Source organism: Corythoichthys intestinalis, chromosome 18, assembly GCF_030265065.1.
Source record: "Corythoichthys intestinalis isolate RoL2023-P3 chromosome 18, ASM3026506v1, whole genome shotgun sequence".
Taxonomy (NCBI): domain Eukaryota; kingdom Metazoa; phylum Chordata; class Actinopteri; order Syngnathiformes; family Syngnathidae; genus Corythoichthys; species Corythoichthys intestinalis.
This window is the reverse complement of record NC_080412.1, coordinates 31,530,128-31,550,855: the sequence shown is the minus strand read 5'-3', so window position 1 is coordinate 31,550,855 and position 20,728 is coordinate 31,530,128. Positions and strand designations below refer to the sequence as shown.

The 20,728-nt window shown below is 38.5% G+C and overlaps 1 protein-coding gene across 1 annotated transcript in view; it reads left to right on the top strand.

Annotated features, from left to right (window-relative positions):
• Positions 1-20,728, top strand: part of LOC130906212 (fibroin heavy chain-like) — a 40,371-nt gene that overhangs the window by 8,329 nt on the left and 11,314 nt on the right. Inside the window, exons 2-5 of the mRNA XM_057820274.1 lie at positions 12,338-12,543; positions 19,754-19,987; positions 20,068-20,136; positions 20,214-20,234. Coding sequence (XP_057676257.1) covers positions 12,338-12,543; positions 19,754-19,987; positions 20,068-20,136; positions 20,214-20,234 — 530 coding nt within the window. The remainder of the gene's footprint in view (positions 1-12,337; positions 12,544-19,753; positions 19,988-20,067; positions 20,137-20,213; positions 20,235-20,728) is intronic.

Sequence of the window (20,728 nt, the reverse complement as noted above, 5' to 3'; positions counted from 1 at the left end):
GGGTTGAGGTATACAGTGGAGAAAATAAGTATTTGAACACCCTGCTATTTTGCAAGTTCTCCCACTTAGCAGTCATGGAGGAGTCTGAAATTTTCATTGTAGGTGCATGTCCACTGTTAGAGAGATCATCTCAAAAGAATCAAGGGTTTAACCCTAACCCTAACCCAAGAAATCACAATGCATTTTTAACGATTTATTTGTGTGATACAGCTGAAAATAAGTATTTGAACACCTGTCTATCAGCTAGAATTCTAACCCTGTAAGACCTGTTAGTCCACCTATTACAAGTCTACCTCCACTCCATGTACGTATTATCCTGAATCAGATGCACTTGTTTGAGGTCGATAGCAGCATAAAGACATCTCTCCACCTCATACAATCGGTAAAACTCAAACCTCTAAAATGGTCAAGACCAAAGAGTTGTCCAAAGACACGAGAGACCAAATTGTTCACTTCCACAAGGCTGGAAAGGGCTAGGGAGCCATGGCGTACTGCAAGCAACACGTCACTTTTGCTCATTAATATTCATGACGTTAGCAATTGTGGCTAGGCGGGTCAACCTCCCGTTTGTCCCTAATTGTAAATGAATCGAAATAGGGTACGAAGGACATGTATACTGAGCTAAACCCACCAATTTTGTCCGAAAATGATGTCCCTGGTGCCAAATTCACTGGTAAAATGTGGAAGAACATACAAATGTGCAGTTAAAGAGATGGCTTGAGTGTAAAGGGCTGAAAAAGATGGGAAAAGACTTGAGCCACAGTTAGCTTTTTTATCGATACCTTTTTCTTGTGTGCATTGCCTTACGCCACTGACAATGACATTCTCCTGTTTCAACAATCTATGCTTTACCACCATATGCCCTGTCTTTCTTATATATCATATCCTCTGGTTGTCCTACAGCTGGCATTAAACTGGTCTTTTGGACGTCCGCGCAAGTTGATCCATTCTTCAGATTTTTTCCTCTGGGTTTTTGGTTTCGGGAAACATAAGAAAAAATCCTTCATATGTCGTAATGTCTAGAGTCGTTTCTACAAATTCCATAGCAGCAGTGTTTGATCAGCATGTATTTTTTTGAAAGATTACCGGAGAAAATAGGGAGAAATAACATGGATTGTATGCGACAGCGTGTCCATAACGACCCACTTCCGCGTTACGATAGCGACGTCACGGTCTAAAAATAGCATTCGTGCGGTACGCTATTGCGAAGCATATTGGTGAAAAAAGGTCCACTGTGGGAGCAATCATTAGAAAATAGAAGAAGCTAAACATGACGGTCAACCTCAATCGGAGTGGAGCCCCATGTAAGATATCACCTCGTGGGTTCTCAATGATCCGAAGAAAGATGAGGAATCAGCCCAAAACTACACGACAGGAGTTGGTCAATGACCTGAAAAGCACTGGGACCACCGTTTCCAAGGTTACTGTTGGTAATACATTAAGACGTCATGGTTTGAAATCATGCATGGCACGGAAGGTTCACCTGCTTAAACAAGTACATGTGAAGGCCAATCTTAAGTTTGTCTATGACCATTTGGATGATGCAAATGGGATCAAGTTTTGTGGTCAGATCAGAGTAAAATTGAACTTTTTGGTCATAATTCCAGTAACGTGTTTGGAGGAAGAAAAATGAGTGCTATCTCAAGAACACCATCCCTACTCTGAAGCATGGGGGTGGTAGCATCATGCTTTAGGGCTGTTTTTCTGCGGCTGGGACAGGACAAATTCACTGTATTAAAGAGAGGAAGACTGGGGCCTTGTATTGTGAGATTTGGGGGTACAACCTCCTTCCTTCAGTCAGAGCATTGACAATTGGTCTTGCCGGGGTCTTCCAACATGACAATGACCCAAAGCACACAGCCAGGAAAACCAAGGAGTGGCTCCCAAAGAAGCATAACGACGTTCTAGCACGGCCTAGCCGGTCTCCAGACCTAAACCAAATAGAAAACCTTTGAAAACTCCATGTTTCTCAGCGACAGCTCAGAAACCTGACTGATGGGTGGGCCAAGATTCCTCCTGCAGTGTGTGCAAACCTGCTCAAAATCTCTCTCACAGTTGACATGCACCTACGATGAAAATTTCAGACCCCTCCATGCAAGGGCGTAGGTTTGGTCTCAACATTGGTAGGATTAATAAGACCAAACAGATTGGGTGAACGGTCAGGGCTGCATTTCTCACGAATATGAACCTAATTAATTGATTAGCTAAATGAGCAATGCTAAATAAATCTGTATTGACTTGTATTAGCTTTCATGTGTATTGGCTCAGGTGATACCCTGTTTGATTTGAACCTTTTGTTTTTAAAAACTACCAAAGAAACATTTTATAACTACCAGAATACATGTCTGGATATTATTAGCAAATTTAAATTGCAATATTTGAGCATCACTTAAAGTATATCAACATACACAATAAATGCAAACTTGTTAATAATCTCTTATCTATCAGGAATGCAAAAAAAAAATGTCTTAAGACCACTCAAACTGACTGCCTCAAAAAAAGAAATTAAGTATAACTGAAAAAAACTTGTTAGGGAATAACAAAAATAAATAAAATTGGAGTCTTCCTTCAGGTAAAACACGATTGCTTTTGTCCACAGGCACAGCCAAACTCAACAAAAAATGAAAGCTCCATTGGGCTGAATAAAATAAAAATGAAAATTGAGGAGGAGGGTTAAACCTCAGTTTACTACATTTCTCACAGTTTAACGTTAACAGTAGAAAACATACAGGACAACACTTCTCTAAGCAGCTTCCTACTCGAGTTTTGCAGGTTAGCAGGTCGGACTTTCAGTAGCAAAATTTGTGGTGTGTTCCCCACCTTCACAACCTTGACATCTTTTTAGATTACTCACAGTGGCTGCTGCTGGCCGAAAAAAACGAATATCCTTCATCTTCGAAGGGGGTCGAGGAGGCAGCATTTTGTCGACATGTTTTGTAAGTCATCAAACAATCAAACGTGCGTTTCAGGGAAAAAAATAGACTGGCACATTCAGCAAATGAAAAGGGGTAAATGTAAGTCTGAACATAATGAAAACAATTCACTTAATAATGGTAGGTTCAATTATATCCTTACAGCATATGGGAAGACAATCTAAATTACCTATGTACCTGAACTCAGTATATAATGGAAATCAGGTTGATTAAAAGTTGGTGGGGACAATTTGAGTATCCTAAAAATTTGGTAGTGTTATGTCCCTACCGTCCCTATGCAAACCTACACCCTTGCCTCCATGATTTCTAAGTTGGAGAACTTGCAAAATAGCAGGGTGTTCAAATTCTTATTTTCTTCACTGTATTTGCGAAATATGACATCCCAATCCTAAAATCATGATAAAATTACCAGTTTGACCATTCTTAAGTGTCAGGCAAGTGTGAACTGAGCTATCTTTGTGTCATGTTGTTGCATTTTTGCCTGCAAATGTTGTTGACTTTGTGGCGTTTGTTTGACTTTGGTGCTTATTATTGTTGTTGTTAGCATGTTGCTAAGCTCCCACAGCGTGATGATGTGGTTGCTCAAATAAAGCTTCTTATGGCCGCCATGAATCATGAGACTTTCCAGCATGCGTAATGGCCACCTATCGAATGTCAGCCCGCTTGTAAAGTGCGCCACTTGAGCTCCGTTTCCTGTTGCCGTGAACCCGACGCCGGGTCGCTCGGATTTGATTGACACTTTCAGCACCTGAGCAAATGAATGGACAGACCAATAAACACGTCAACGCTGAGTCACAAAGTGCAAGTGCCGTCACGGCACACATTAGCGAACCCTGAAGAAGCACCCCAGAACCCCCCAAAATTTTAGTACTCTTCCACGAGACCACCACCACAAAAACAATAATGTGAACGACACAAAACAACATGATGACAGGTGACAAAACGAAACATCCAAAACCCATGAAAACACACGAGAACACATGAGAGCAAACGGCAAGAAATGACGACATGCTGTATAACAACACGAAATGATGAGTGACAACAAGACAAGTCTGACAATGTTTCAAAATTTGTGGTCACACGATGACGCATGAAAACATACAATATGTGATTTGTTAAACATTTTTGATGACACATGACGAAATGTAACAACACATGCGAACACGTTTTAATGTCATGGTGTGTGACGATATGTGCACAGGTGTAAAAAACCAATTTCATGACGATATGCTAAAAATACTTTGGACAACAATACGATATTTGGCTGATATTACAAAGTCTGCTATGATTCGATTAGATTGAAGAGTCTTTGACCGACTTAAGGTACTTTCACACTAGACCTTGCTAAAGGTACCGAAACCCACAAGTTTCACAAAGCACATAAGACAATATTTTTCATCAAGACATTTCTTACCAGGTTTTATAGGGGGCAGGGCAGCTTTAAACCACACATCAGTGATTGGGGACACATCTGACTTAAAATGTTTGGTAAAAATTGGCTTCAATTGCTCTTTAAGTCTCCTTAGGCAGAAGGTTCACTTACAGTATTTTTCCCCTCTGTCATTGTTTGCATACTATCTTCATTAAAATATGAAAACCTTTAAATGTTTTTGGTGGTTTTAGTTAAAGCAGAAACTGTTTTTACATCTGTGTGATTTTGACAAAGATCAGATCACATTTGATGGTGATTTTATGAAGAATGAGAGAAATTCCAAAAGGTTCAGATACTTTTTCCTACCACTGTATATATAAATATATATACAATGTATTATTATATTGATCTTTGCTAGTTAATGGGTTAGAGATACTCACTTTCAAACTGCCAAAAAATAAAAAAGCGAAATCAGTGTGTGTTACAGGTGCAAAGTGGGAAAAAGTTGGCACTATGGAATTGTAAGTAAGGAATGTGTCACCCCAACTAAGCCAGCAGACGTTACCTAACGTCTCTGTTAAGAAGCAGGGAACGCCTCCCTTTCTGACTGTACAAGCAGATAACATTGAAGAATGGCAGACCTTAACAAAACCATGCCAACTTAGTATGTGCCACGCATGGAAATATTGGCTTTCAATAATTATCTATCGCATTTTTTGCAAACATTTTTTTTTACTCGCACATCCTTCCCATGACTCATAAGAACCCCCGAATACCTCTGGGGAGTTAGAACAACAGCAATCGAGCAGTCAGCCTTACACAAACACGCAACACAGACATCATCCATCATCATGTCAACACACAACCAGATGCAAAAGTCTTGGGACGCCCATGGAGCCATCAATCCGTCTGTCGAACTGGCCTTACAGCAACGGCAGGGCTCGGTGTAGACATTTCGGACTGATTTGCAATCATTCACTCATTCTTAAGTCCCCAGTCAAAATGCTTTCAGAAAATATTTTTGAATCATGATTTTTAAAACTGTGTCTATTGGTGTTGGTGATGTTTGCCTTTTGGTAATGACATGATTGAAGGAGCATTTTGGCGGGCAGCAGGTGCTTGTCACAAACGGTTTTGAAAGTCAACAAATCATAGAAATACACTGAAGAACAATTTGAAATAATCATTGAGTCTTTAAAACTAAAACTGGCATGCTGAATCCAAGATTGCTTTCAATTTTTCTCCGCAGTTTGCCTGTTTAGCGGTAAATAGTGTTAAATAAGATTTGCAGTGATGTCAGAATCTTTTATTTTTTTCATTGTACACCAAATATGTACTGTATGCACTGTATTTTTGGGCAGACAATGTCGCTAAACAATAGACTGTGACACTATATCGAAAAGGTAAATTTATTGTTAAACTTTGTTGCTTAAAAGGTTATCTATATGCTCCCGCCAAGAATCGATACATCGTTTTAAAAAAGTGTCAATTTTAAAAATGGAAAAATAAAAAATGAACCAAGAGGTTGCCACCAAAATCTTCGATTAGAATAGTGTTTACGTTAGCTTACTGGCTGCCATTGATGGCACTAGAGGTCCTATACATTTTGACTGCAGTGGACGTCTCATGCCGTCAGTAGTACTGAAACTAGAGCATTTACCAGTGTTGCAAACTTGGCGACTTTTTTGCTAAATCTAGCAACGTGTTGCCATCATTCTTTTCCGATTGCACTGTATTGTATTTTTAGCCTATTTAGTTTGGCTATGTCAAAAAAAGTTGAGGTTGGGGTTCATTTATAGATCTAAACATATTTAGGCTGTTATTTTTTTTAACTCACCTTTTGCTTATCCCACAACGTTATTCTTCACTCCTACAGCATCCGTTACAATTACATGCAAATGACCAATTATGCACATGAGGTGATGACGTCATAGCGGCTCCAAGAACAGGCAATGGCTACTCCTTACTGGGGAGTTGGCAACACTGGCATTCACAGGCAGTCTTCCCGGTTTTGTGGGCATTTAAAGGTCACTTCCTGTTCATTTTAGGGCATTTAGAGGTTAATTCCTTTTGATTTTGAGTCACTTCCTATTCATTTGGGGATATTCTCAAGTCACTTCCTGTTCAGTAACCCAAAATCAACAGAAAGTGACCTGTAAATGACCCAAAATCAACTCAAGGTGACCTGTAAATGCCCCCAAATCAACAGGAATTGACCTGTAAATAAACAGGAAATGACCTGAAATGTCTGAAAATTAACTCATGCCTGGCATTGGCTGCCGCTGACTGCCATAGAGGTCCAATCTGTTTGATCTGGGAGGAATGGCAGCGAATGAACGTTTATTTGCTGCCACCCAGAGGTGCGTAGTAACCAGTGTTGTTAATCTTACTTTTAAAAATTAGTTACAAATTACTTCTCCCAAAAAGTAATTGAGTTAGTAACTCAGTTACCTGAATCTAAGAGTAATTAGTTACTTGGCAAAGTAACTGGGGATACCGTTAATTTTTTTTTTCATCCCCCCAAAAAACATAGTAGCCTTTGCTATGTTTGGAAGTCATTTAATGTTGTGAATCAACTGTTAAAGTTGTTAAAATTGCTCCCGTTATTGCATTAGTTCCTTTCTGTCTACTTTCGACACGTGAAAGTTTTAAAACTGTTTCATCATTTAAAGATAGATTCGACGCAAGGTTTTGTCGATTTAGGAGTATTTTAGATCAAAAATTACTTAGGTTCACTGGGAATGTTCTCTACAACACAGCCTTCCTGAGAAGTCTACTGCTTTAAGATGGCGGCTGTTTACCAACGAGGTGAGTCGATTATTTCACATCTAGTTCTCTATACATGTGCTAACGCAACCGTGTCTGTCATTTCGCATTTAGTTATACAGGGTGTCCATAAAGTCTCTTTACCATTTCAAAAATTTAGCAAAATTGCAATTGATTAGATATTTTATTCAGATTTGTTCTATTGTATTCAGCGTTTATTGAAGGTTTTTTTTTTACCTCTTTTAATACACTTCTACATGGGCACCATTAGTTGCACGAAGCACAAATGACTCTTCTGCAAATGTTTACCTTGACCTTTTAACTGAATATGTGGCACCACATTTAAATGACCTTCAACCAAACCTCATTTTTAAGCAAGATGGTGCACCACCACATTGGGGGCTGCATGTTCGTGGGTTCCTCAATCAAATATTTCCAGACAGATGGATTGGAAGGGATGGGCCAATTCCTTGGCCGCCACGTTCACCAGATATCTCTCCCCTGGACTTCTTTCTATGGGGCTATGTTAAAGATACGTATCGTGTATCCAACAAAGATAAGGGAAATTACTGACCTTAAGCGAAAGATTACTGATACCAATGCCACAATTGATGAGGCTATGCTACAGCGAACATGGCAAGAAATCGAGTACCGTCTTGACGTGCTTTGTGCAACTAATGGTGCCCATGTAGAAGTGTATTAAAAGAGGTTAAAAAAAACTTCAATAAACGCTGAATACAATAGAACAAATCTGAATAAAATATATAACCAATTGCATTTTTAATAAATTTTTGAAATGGGAAAGAGACTTTATGGACACCCTGTATATGCATACGATATCTACCTTAGCATCATGTGGGCGTAGTTTGTAGGCTATCGGCTACAGTCAGGTATTATTGGAGCCACCTAGTATCGCGTTTGCAATGGCATCACCACTCCCGCTTTGCTCTCTCTCGTCTCGGTAAGTCCGTATCTCTCCCAGACTTTTCTCGCGTCATTCAACCAGTATAGTAACGCACGTCTTTACGTCCTCAGTAACGGTAACAGCATTCCCAAGATGAGAAAAGTAATTAATTAGATTACTCACTACTGAAAAAAATGACGTTATTAACTCTAACGCCTTTATTAACAACACTGGTAGTAACACGTTACATTTACTTGAGTAACATTTTGAGACAAATGTACTTCAACTTTTTGTTGTTACTTGATTAGATTTGCGAATTTTAAAAAAAAAAACAACTCTTACTCCGCTACAAGAGTCGCTACATTTTTCCTCTTTATTCGACATATTAGATTTTCCTTATTTTTGAAAGAGATGCCAACAGTGGGTCTACCACTTTCACCGATGAGACGTCGCTACACACGATAATCACGACTCCATTATACCAATCAGACATCAGCTTGCCGCTCTTTGATCCAGCCGGCCTGTTCAATCAGGTGGCGTCTTCAAAGCACCGTAAAAAAATAGGTATTTGACATAGCGTGCTTCCGTCAATATGACTCGAAAGCATGGATTTTGACATTCCTCCCAGTTTTTATTTGGTACCGATTGACCACAAAAAAACAGAGATATGGTCCTATTAATTTCATAATAGGAAATATGTCTTCTTCACCAGAGGGCTCTCATGATCTTTGGACGAATGATGTTTCATTTCTGTCAATTTTTTTCTCTTGCCGGAATTTTTTTTTTTTTTTTTTTAAATTCATTTAGCTTATTATGGTTATGTAATATATTATAGTACAGTATAATAATAACAGCTCATATAGATAACTGTGCTGAGGAAAAAAATCCCATTGTTTAAAAAAAAAAAAAAAAAATCAAACATCTTAAGCAGATACTCACAATGCTATTTTCTTGAGTATTCTTTTCACCAAATATTTTTTACTTGTACTTGAGTACATTTTTTGGATAACTACTTTTACCTCTACTTGAGTAACATTATTTTGAAGTAACGCTACTATTTTCTTGAGTATTCTTTTCACCAAATATTTTTTACTTGTACTTGAGTACATTTTTTTGATAACTACTTTTACTTCTACTTGAGTAACATTATTTTGAAGTAACGCTACTCTTACTTGAGTACAATTTTTGGCTACTCTACCCACCTCTGGTTGTACGCGTCTACTAGTGATAACTCATTCCAATTAACAGAAGAAGGATGAAAAGAGCTTGTTTTTCTGTTAGTTGTTTTGTAGAATAATGATTCCCTGACCAATGTATCGATAAGTGTTGTATCACCATATCATGATGTAATCGTTATCGTGAGCCATGTATCGCAAATCGTCTCGTGATCCATTAGATGAGTGACGCCATGAATGTTATGGTCAAGAACATTTGCATTCTTTGCCGTTTTTGTTTTGTCCCTGCATGTGATGTGTGAAGCGCTTTGGCACAGTCGCAACTGTTGTAAAAGCACTAGAGAAGAAAACTTGACTTTTGTGCTCATGCTGTTTTGAGACGGCGACAAACAGCGTCGCAGGATGGAAAGAGAACAAGTGGAAGCAGGTCACTTCCTCCATGGCACCACAAGTTTGTTATTTTCAACCTTTTACGACACAATGAATAGACGCTCTGTGACACTCATGCACGCGCGGGCGGTCGCCATCTTGAAGATGCAGCCGCCGTGTGTATCATGCCACACTTCTGCCGGGACTGCATTGATGCACTTGAACGCGGCAAACACATGTGTGCCCGTATGAACATGCGGCTGACATGTAGACACTGTTGACTGCTGTAGGTGTGACTGCGATGATGTCACACTCACTTAAGGATGTGAGCGCAGTGGAAACCTGCGCTCACACGCGCTAAACACACACATGCATGCGCACACACACAATGTAGTGAGTGCACTAAGTGTGTTTGTGCATGTAAATGCTGGGGCTGCTTGTTAAGTTTTGAATGAAGTCCTTCATTCTTTTGACTTTTTACACAGAAGCTTGACTCACTCACTGCCATTGACGGCGAAAGACGCCCATTCCGTTTGAGCTGGGAGGGCTGGCAGTTCAAATGGATTGGACATTCATCGTCGTAAAGGGGAGTCAAGTATGAATGACTAAACCAACGAGAAAATTAATTCATAAAAATAGCGCAACAAAGTCTAAATGAAATTCTTTTGTTGGCAAAATTTTGCTGAACACAATTGCCTTTTTTCACTAAATACAGTATTCTGAAAAATGCCAAAAATCAAGTTCAGGAGCAAAAATTTTAGACCAAAATGGCGTACAGAAGAATTCGTGACCTCATTTGCTGAATTTCTTCGGCGACATCATTCAAGGAGGTACTCATGACGTCAGAAGGATGTTATGTTTAAGCGCGCACACACATGTACGGGTTAACCATGATGCATATGGTTGGGAGGAAATCTTTTTTTTTGTGATTTCTTTCTTCTCCAGAGCTGGGTGGTGTTTCAGAGGATAACTATGCACTGACATCAACGCGACAGAAGATAGACACAAATGCATCGCACACCAACTTTATACCGCTGTTGAATCAAGTCATGTGACCTCATGTGACCTTGCATCATGGCTCCAGACCGCAATGGCGCCTTTCCCCACAGACACGTTACTAGATCAAATTTTGTTCAATCATTGATCCGTTTGAGACAAATGGGGCACATGCTGGACTGGTCGCCAAACCACATTATATATATGTTCACCATTTTTTAACATATATGATACATATAGCATTACATGCATTTCTTGTGGTAAAACAAATATAACTAAAGTGAGATTGAACACAAGGTTTTAAACATTTTTTTTTACTGCAATGTACAAGTACTACTAGTGTACAAAGGTAGTCAACAAAAGTACTGTACAATTTAGTGTACATAAGTAAGTAGTGAACAAAAATAGTGTACCCAGGTAGTGTACAAAGGTAGTGAAAGAAAGTAGTGTAAAATATAAGTAGTTTACAAATGTAGTTTACCAAGGTAGTGAACAAAAGTAGTGAACATAGGTAGTGTACAAAAGTAGTGTACAAAAGTAGTGTGAAAAGGTATTGAACAAATGTAGTGAAAAAAAGTAGTGTACATAAGTAGTAAACAAAAATAGTGTACCCAGGTAGTGTACAAAGGTAGGGAATGAAAGTAGTGTAAAATATAAGAAGTGTACAAATGTAGTGTACAAGGGTAGTGAAAAAAAGTAGTTTACAAAGTAGCGAAAAAAAAAGTAGTGTACAAAAGTAGTGAACAAAAGTAGTGAAAAACAGTAGTGTATACAATTAGTGTACAGAAGTAGTGTACAAAGGTAGTGAACAAAGGTAGTGTAAAAGGTAGTGTACAAAGGTAGTGAACAAAAGCAGTGTAAAAAGGCAGTGAACAAAAGTAGTGTACAAAGGTAGTGTAAAACAGTAGTGTAAAAAGGTATTGAACAAATGTATTTTACAAAAGTAGCAAAAAATTAGTGTACAAAAGTAGTGAACAACAGTAGTGTATACAAGTAGTGTACAGAACTAAGTAGTGTACAACAGTAGTGTACAAAGGTGGTTTACAAAAGGTAGTGAACAAAGGTAGTGTACAAGGTAGTGAAAAAAACTGTGTAAAAAGGTAGTGTACAAAAGTAGTGTACAAAGGTAGTGTACAACAGTAGTGTATAAAAGTAGTGTACAAAATGAGTGAACAAAGGTAGTGTACACAAGTAGTGTACAAAAGTAAGTGAACAAAAGTAGTGTACACAAGTAGTGTACAAAGGTGGTGTACAAAGGTAATGAATAAATGTAGCGTACAAAAGTAAATAGTGAACAAAAGTAGTGTGCACAAGAAGTGTATAAAGGTAGTGAACAAAAGTAGTTTACAAAAGTTAGCAGTGTACAAAAGTAAGCAGTGTACAAGTAGTGAACAACTCAAATTTTCAAATGTAATTAACGTGGCACGATTCACTATTTGATGCCCCTTGGCTCCATTCTGGGCAGTGGTTTTTGAGATTCCACAAATATTAATTATTAGCCAAACTGTGTTTCTCTCAAGCTGAAAAATGCTCATTGGACTTCCAAACTCATTTTGGCCACAGCGCAAAAATCAAACGTCCCAGACTCAAATTTTTAAATGTAATTACTATAACGTGGTACGATTCACTATATTTGATGCTTCTCAAAGTACTCTGCAACATATTCCCCTTCTACTCTCCTAGTCCTCAATGTGCTATGCAGCAAAGCGGCAACTAAATGTGTGCAGTGTGTGTTTGTTTTCATGAGGTGATCCAATGTGTTTTCTCTGCTTGTCTATCTTGGTGAGCTTCTGCGGTCCAATTAAAGAGCGTGTCCGTCTAGCCGGCCCCGGACCCCCCTGACGGGCACCTCCCTCCCCGTGAAGGCCCGGCGGAAGCTCGGTGGGATAAAACCGGCTCGCGTGGAGCAGGCCAGGACATTTGTGAGCAGGATGGCAGGAGGGACGTTGAGTTTGTACCTCAGAGGCGCCCCCGCCCTCGCCGTGGCCGTGACTGTGCTGGCGTTGTGCGGGCCCACGTTGCAAGGAGGTGAGCATCCGGCACTTGACATTTTTAAAAAAAAAAAGATTGATTTATTGACTGAATTTTTTTCCTTATACATGCAACGCTGTCAACTGTTCTTGCTGCTCCTGACATTGACTTATTAGATTTATTGATGTACAATTTATAATGCCAGTGCTTCTCAAACTTTTCATTCCAAGGTAGCGCCAATAAAAAAAAAAAAAAATGTGTATCCCTCCAACTAGAAGAAGTAAAATAATAGTTGTCAAATAACAGGTGGCTTTAATACTGACATTGCAATATTAAATTGGCTGCCACTTGATGGCTACAGGCATTCTATCCATTTCAACTGGGTCCAATAGAGTCAAAATAGATTGGACGTCTAACGCTGTCAATGCTACTCACACCTTTATAGGGCAAATGACTATTTTGGGTAATTAAAAAAAAAAAAAAAGCCTCATGAAGACTGGGCATCCACATATGTGGACGTCACATCTCAGGCCACAATATTATTATTTGGTAATAAGTATAGTACAAGTGTGGCATCAAAGAGCCAAAATGTGATGTGTGGATGGTAAGTCTTAATTATAACTACAGTATATATATTTATATATTTATGAATATTATTATTATGACTTTTCTTATTTTTTTAAAATGAAGAAATAATATTAAATATTCATAAAATTTATATAAAAATAAAATTAAACTGAGTAAAAACAACTAAACTATGGTTATGGTTTGCAATAATATTCTGAAGTAGAAAATTTATAAATAAAATAGCATTCATAACAATTAATCTTTTAAAGTTTCTTTTTTATCTTTAATTAAAAAATAAAATGAATATTTTAAAAAATCCGTTTAAGAGAGTAATTGCAGTTTTTTTGTTTTTATTTAAGCTAATAATTATATTAATAACTTTTGTTATTAATTTTGTTATAAATTGTTTGTTTGTTTAAGGGTAAATGTGTGCTAATGTAAAGCACTTTGGGCATTCTAACAATGTAGATATATGTGCTATATAAGTGCTCTCCATTTACCATTTAAAATAAATATGGGAAAAAATGAAATATTTGAAAAATAAATAGAATATCTACTAATATCTCAATGCGTAAGCGTGACAGTGACTGCTGTCCAATGCATTTAAACTGGGAGGGACGGTGTGAAAGATCATTAGCTGCTAGCCTCTCCCAGTAATTGGACTTCAGGCACCGTCAATGGCAACGAATGAGTTAACGGGGCAAAAGAGGTATTTTCCAAGTATAAAGTTGATGAGAACAATTTTAAATTATACTTGAATGAAGTCAAAATATTAGATCATGAATAAAAGTTGTAATATTACACCTAAAACTTTGAGTTAAAGCAACACTTTGTAGCTTTTCAGTTTTAGTCGATTTTAGCAACTCCAGTGGACAAAAGCGGTAGCCTTAACCCTTTAATGCCTGCAATATCAAGCATTTGTCAGAGAATCACAAAATATGAAAAATAAGGTCTTAATGAAACCTTTTTTTTTTAATTTGTAAAAAAGAAGCAAAAAAAAATGTGTAAAAAGCGCTCTAATATCTACAGTATAACCCTTGCTGAATCCTGTTTCTTTTTTTCTCATGGAACCTGCAGATGCATGAGTTGCTTGCATCCATTTTTTTTGAGGAAAGATATTTCAAAATTCTGAATTAGTCTCAAAATCATTAAATTCTAACTGTATTAACAAGGACCCGCGCACACCCGCATAGTGTCGTAAAATCATTATGGTCGTCTGCAGATGTATTAAACATTTCTGTTTCCAGCGGCTGTGTGATGGATGAAAATTCATTCATCCTTTTGTAATGAATCCAGTTGTGGCTAAACAACAGCATATGACAGTTAGCAACCGTGCGGCTTAGTGTGGCTAACCCCTCCAACCACACCGGAATTCAAAGCGGTGACGAGTTCGGTTTTTGCTCTCTCACAAAGCCTCTTCTGAAGACGGTACACAAGAACGCCCGCCCGTCTCATCAGACCATAGGACATGGTTCCAGTAATTCATGTGCTTTGTTGACATATCTTTAGCCAACTGTTTGCGGGCTTTCTTGTGTACCGTCTTCAGAAGAGGCTTCCTCCTGGGGTGACAGCCATGCACACTAATTTGATGAAGAGTGCGGTGTGTAGTCTGAGCACTAACAGGCTGACCCCCCACCTCTTCAATCTCTGCAGTAATGCTAACAGCAGTCCTGTAAATAGTCACAAGACATTTTGGAGGGAAAATGACAAGCAGTACTCAATTTGGACATTTAGGGATGTACGTAATTTCTATGGGGTGTACTCACTTTTGTTGCCAAGGGTTTGTATATTAATGGCTATATTTTGAGTTATTTTGAGGGGAAAATAAATTAACTCTTATATAAGCTGCGCACAGACTACTTTTCATTGTGTCAAAGTGTCATTTTGTCAGTGTTGAAAAGAGATACTTAAATATCTGCAGAAATGCGAGGGGTGTACTCACTTTTGTGATACACTGTACATTTTTCTCAATAAGTTACTCAAGTAAACGTAACTGTGTAAATGTATTGCATTACTACCCATCTCTGCCTTTGGATAATCTTGTTTTGGGGTTTTGCCACAGCCCACTTTACTGCTTCAAATTGGCATCACTAAAGCTCTTTCGATTAGATTCCAAGATGAAAGATGAATAAGGAGTATTTTGGAAGCCTTCACATATATTGGGGGGGAGAGGGGGTACTCAAGTGTTAATAGAGATGCGCTTCATTCACACGTGTCATAACTTTGCACATACAATACTCTGGCGACTTCACAACATCCAGGTGTCTATTTTATTGCAACTCTTCCCCTCTTTTTTGGTTTACAAGCTGCTGCAGCTCATTAAAAATTTAGTAAGGAACATATGTGCACGCGCACAATAAAAAAAGACATACACACACACACAATGGTGGCCAAAGATGTATGTTCTTAAAACTAACGTACAGCCATTGCGTTGGGAAATTTGCTGAGCTTAATTAGTTCCTGTTTTCATTCTTCTTTTTTGGGCAAATAAACCGTCATTCTAACAATAGTAGAATGACACCAAAATTAAATTGGAGGCAGGTTAAAAACAAGAAGTGAAACGGTATTGAAATAAACTGCAACAAGTAACTTTTATTTTACTTTTTAAGTGACAACAACTGATATAATCAATTGTATTACAGTAATTGTTGCACTATAAGGCGCACCTGACTATAAGCCGCCACCTACCAAAGTTGACACGAAAGCGACATTTGTTCATCACTGTATTATGGGATATTTAAACCAAAAGATATAATCCGCACTTTATTTGACAGCGGCATCATACGACTGTCATAAGACCAAATGAACCACCCTGAAGCTTTGAACGAATTCGCTGCAAAGCTTCATTGCTTCATTTGGCCATCACTGCTCCCTTGGAGGAGACAGTCAACCTCTGCTGCCAACACTGTTGTGGTCCAACATGCTTCCAAGCATGCATAGCAGTATTAGAGATGTAAATAACAATCAAAGTTCATGTTCTGTGCTAATTATTTCTTCACTTACTGTTCCAGTTGTTTCATTAATTGCTAGCAGTGTTGTTAATAACGGCGTTAGAATATAACGGCATTACTAACGGCGTTATTTTTCCCCGAGTGAGTAATCTAATTAATCACTTTGCTCATCTTGGCAACACCGTTACCGTTACTGAGGCAGGAAAGGCCTGCGTTACTATGCGTCACTATGGCTACGTTCATACTACAGGTCTTAATGCACGAATCCGATTTTTTCGTGTTTTTCCGACTCGAGTGAGACTTTAATTTGACGGTCTGAACGTGACAAGTCGCATAGAACTAGACCATTTCAAATCCGATCTGGGTCACTTTCGTATGTGGTTCAAATCTGATCCGGGCCACATTTTTCCAGACTGTCGCGGTGGTCTGTGCGGTCCAGTCTTTCAAATCGGAATTCATGCAGCAATTACGTCATCAAAAAGCGAGAGAGACGCTACGGTAGCGGTGCAGCTGTGCGTTATTAGCGCCTAGCTTGCCTTGAACACGGCTTTTTAGGAAGGGTCGGACTTGACAACAGTCATTAAAAAAAATAAAAATGCGTTGAGGATAAGCCTGAGAATGATCGGTTTTCTCTCTGCTTTATATGAGCAATATTTCAACATTGCTTGCACGGCCGAGAGTCGGGGCAAACTGCCCGTATGTGTGTGTTACATGTATGCTATCGATCCATATACTTTGAATATAAGCCTAGACGGGGATTATTTATGTCTGTTATTTGTGTCCTCTTTTTAAAAAGCAAAATATGCTATCCCTGGAATGACGGATGACAGCCAGCATGTGTGGTCATTTGTTTTGATGCTTCTGCGTATGCGGGTCGTCTTGGTCAGCGCGTGTCGGACTGCGAATTAGTGCGCATGCGTGATACTTGAACAGTCCCAATGGACAAAGGCAGTCTGAACGGGCACGCCAAAAAAACAGATGTGGCAAAAAATCGGATTCGTGCATTTAGACCTGTAGTATGAACGTAGCCTATGTATGTTGAATGACGCGAGAAAAGTCTGACAGAGACGGACTCACGGAGACGAGAGAGCAGAGCAGGACTGGTGAGGAGGCAAGGGAGTTGTGACGCCGTTGCAAACGCGATGCTAGGTGGCTCCAATAATGCCTGACTGTAGCCGATAGCCCTTAAACTACGCTCACATGATGCTACAGTAGATATCACATATTATAGAACTAGATGCAAATGGCTGACACGGCGGCATTAGCAACATGTATAAAGAACTAGATGCGTTAGTAAACAGCCGCCATCTTACAGCGGCAGACCTATCAGGAAGGCTCTATTATAGAGAACTTTCCTAGCGAACCTAAGTCATTTTTTATCTAAAATGCTTCTAAATCGGCAAAATCTTGACTTAAATCTATCTTTATATGATGAAACAGTTTTAAAACGTACACATGTCGAAAGTAGACAGAAGGGGACTAATGCAATAACGGGAGCTATTTTACCAACTTTAACGGTTGATTCACAACATTAAATGACTTCCAGACATAGAAAAGGTTACTATCTAGTTATCGCAATATCCACAATACCCCTGTGTTTAGTTAAGTTTATGTTAAAGAATTGGTCTAGGGCCAATTGTCCCAAAAACCCTTTAAACTTCACATTGTGTGACCTGTTTTTTTTTATTTTCTAGGAAAAACAAAAAACAAAATTATTACCAGTTACTTTGCCAAGTAACTAATTACTCTTACATTCAGGTAACCCAGTTACCAATGCAGTTATTTTTTAGAAGAAGTAATTTGTAACTGTAAATAATTACTTTTTTTAAAGTAAGATTAACAACACTGATTGCTAGTTATGGTATTTGGTAACACATTATTCGACAGTGACGCCATAAGAAAGACTATCATTAGACAATCATAATTATGACATGACACTGTCATAAGCAATAATAAATGCTTATGGCGGAAAACACTCAGGTGACTTGAAGTTCTGTTCTTAAGACCCCCAATTTGGCCAAATTTTTTTTTTTTTTTTTTTTTTTTAAACAGCAAAACCTTATCTGGAGGTGAGAACATGTGACAGCAGAATTACAGACGCCATGACTTTAACGAGATATTATCGCGTACTTGCCTTGTTTCAATCCAAAAAGCATGTAAAATGTAGCATGTATCACCGAGTGTCAAGACACCGCTGTGAATGGCCACAGCTGGATTTTTTGGGGATTTTATGGGTGAAACATGGTCATATAACAAGGGACGCGATGCAGAAATCGCACACATCAAGGAGTGGTCTAAATGTTCTTCTTCATATCTTTACCCTTTTAAATGTTGTTTTTCAATTTTTCTTTGTTTGGATCAATTATTTATCATCTAACATATTGGAGAAAATGCGATAGTAACAAAAAACACAATTAAGCGATAGTTATGAGGTATATATTTACTTTTTTAGCGACGCCATTTTTTTCATTGTGACGTCATTTGTTTAAAAGTTTAAAATGTGCGAGTGAATAATTTTTTTAAGTTGATGTTTTTTTTTTAAACGAAATATAAGGCATCAATTAATGATTCTAAGCTAAAAATGGCAGACATTTTGAATAATAAATATACTTAATTACCTTGGTTTTATGGCTGGGTTGAAACAAAAGCGGTTGCGCGACGTCTGTAAACAGGGGTTTTCAGGGTAAAACGGACAAATTTAAAATAGTTCGGGGCTTAATGCGCCATGAATCTGCTATTGCAGCATATAGACATATTGTTCTATCAAACACAACAGTTTTTTTGGCTTAAAATACAGCAGCTTCTTTTAAAGAGGAGTGCAAGAGCAGAAACTGCTTTTTCAGTCTTTTCTGTGTTTTCCGCCATATAACAGATGTCATTTAGTGTCATCCCGCAAATGATCTCACTTTTGAATGGATGTAAAAGATCCGAGCTGGACATAAATGGAGTTAGTGACATAATTTGCCGAATGAGACTTACTGACATCTGTCATAAGCATTCAGTAACACCCACGATAGTGTCATGTCATAATTATGACGGTCTTATGACGCCGTTGTCAAATAAAGTGTTACCTATTAACCCAAATAAATCAACAAATAAGCCGCCAGATTCAAAATGAAGGAAAAAAAGTAGCGGCTTATAGTCCGAAAATTATGGTAATAATTGCTTGTAGTAGGTGTGTTGATAATGTCTAGATTTCTGTTTTAGTGGAGTAGTTGGGGTTCAATAGTGTCCTGGAGGGTTTTAGGAATGAGTGGCAATGGGCGTGTACATTAAATGCAACAATGACGTTACAATGCGATTGGTAATCACATTCTCAGGAATCCCTACAGGCTGCCATTTTTTAAACAAACGTACATTTCCTTTTATAGATAACTCTCTATTTATGGACCTCGGATGTCATCCAAAACAGCACAGAACTCTCAATTAACAGCAAAGAGGAAACATGTGTTCTGGATTGGGGTGCTTTCAGCGCTCGGGCCTCTCGGGCTCACTATACACACATGAACACACACACATAAGCAGACGTGCACATAAGCCTTGTCCAGTCTTTGTACTGTATTACAAATTGGTATTAGACAATAAAATGCTTCACACCAAGAAAGCCAATAAGGACTGAGTTATGCATTCTAAAATTTTGAATCATTTGTATATGTTAGTCTTACTGGACTTCCAGAAAATACGTTCTTGATCGAGATTAATAAACCCCAAGTCATCCATGTTGACTCTTAAATGGACTTGGTGTGCAGGTGTGATCCTACCTGCTGGTGGTGGAGGCGGAGTTGGAACTGGACTTAGTGGAGCAGGCACTGGATACGGTCCTGGTGGAAGAGGCACCGGATTTGGTCCTGGGGGTGCTGGCACCGGATTCGGTCCTGGGGGAGCTGGCACCGGATTCGGTCCTGGGGGAGCTGGCACCGGATTAGGTCCTGGGGGAGCTGGCACCGGATTCGGTCCTGGTGGTGCAGGTACCGGAGCAGGAGGTCAGTGGTTTTGATTTAGTTGGGAAAAAAAGGACATTTTTCAATTTTCATTAGTATTGACATTTACTCTGTCTCTAAAGGACAAGGAGGATTCCAGCCTGGCACCTACGGTCCAGGAGTGGGAGGAGCACCTGGAGGTTTCGGAGCTGGTATGAGAAATTCAACTAAAAATATGCTTCCTATTTCACAGGTTTCATTTTTTAATAGTTCAAACCACTTCTTACAGGTGTAAAGCCTCCTAAATCAGGTAAGACTTCACTATCCTGCTTATTCTTTAACTGCAAGTCAGTAATATTATTTACTAGGGTTGTTCCGATCATGTTTTTTTGCTCCCGATCCGATCGTTTTAGTTTGAGTATCTGCTGATCCCGATATTTCCCGATCCAATTGCTTTTTAAAAAAAAATCCCGATTCAATTCCAATCATTCCCGATAATTTTTCCCGATCATATACATTTTGTCAATGCATTAAGAAAAAAAGGAATAAAACTCGGAAGAATATATACATTCAACATACAGTACATAAGTACTGTATTTGTTTATTATGACAATAAATCCTCAAGATGGCATTTACATTATTAACATTCTTTCTGTGAGAGGGATCCACGGATAGAAAGACTTGAAATTCTTAAAGGATAAATGTGACTTTGTATATTGTGACTAAATATTGCCATCTAGTGTATTTGTTGAGCTTTCAGTAAATGATACTGTAGCCATTTAACTGTTCTGCCCGAATGCATGA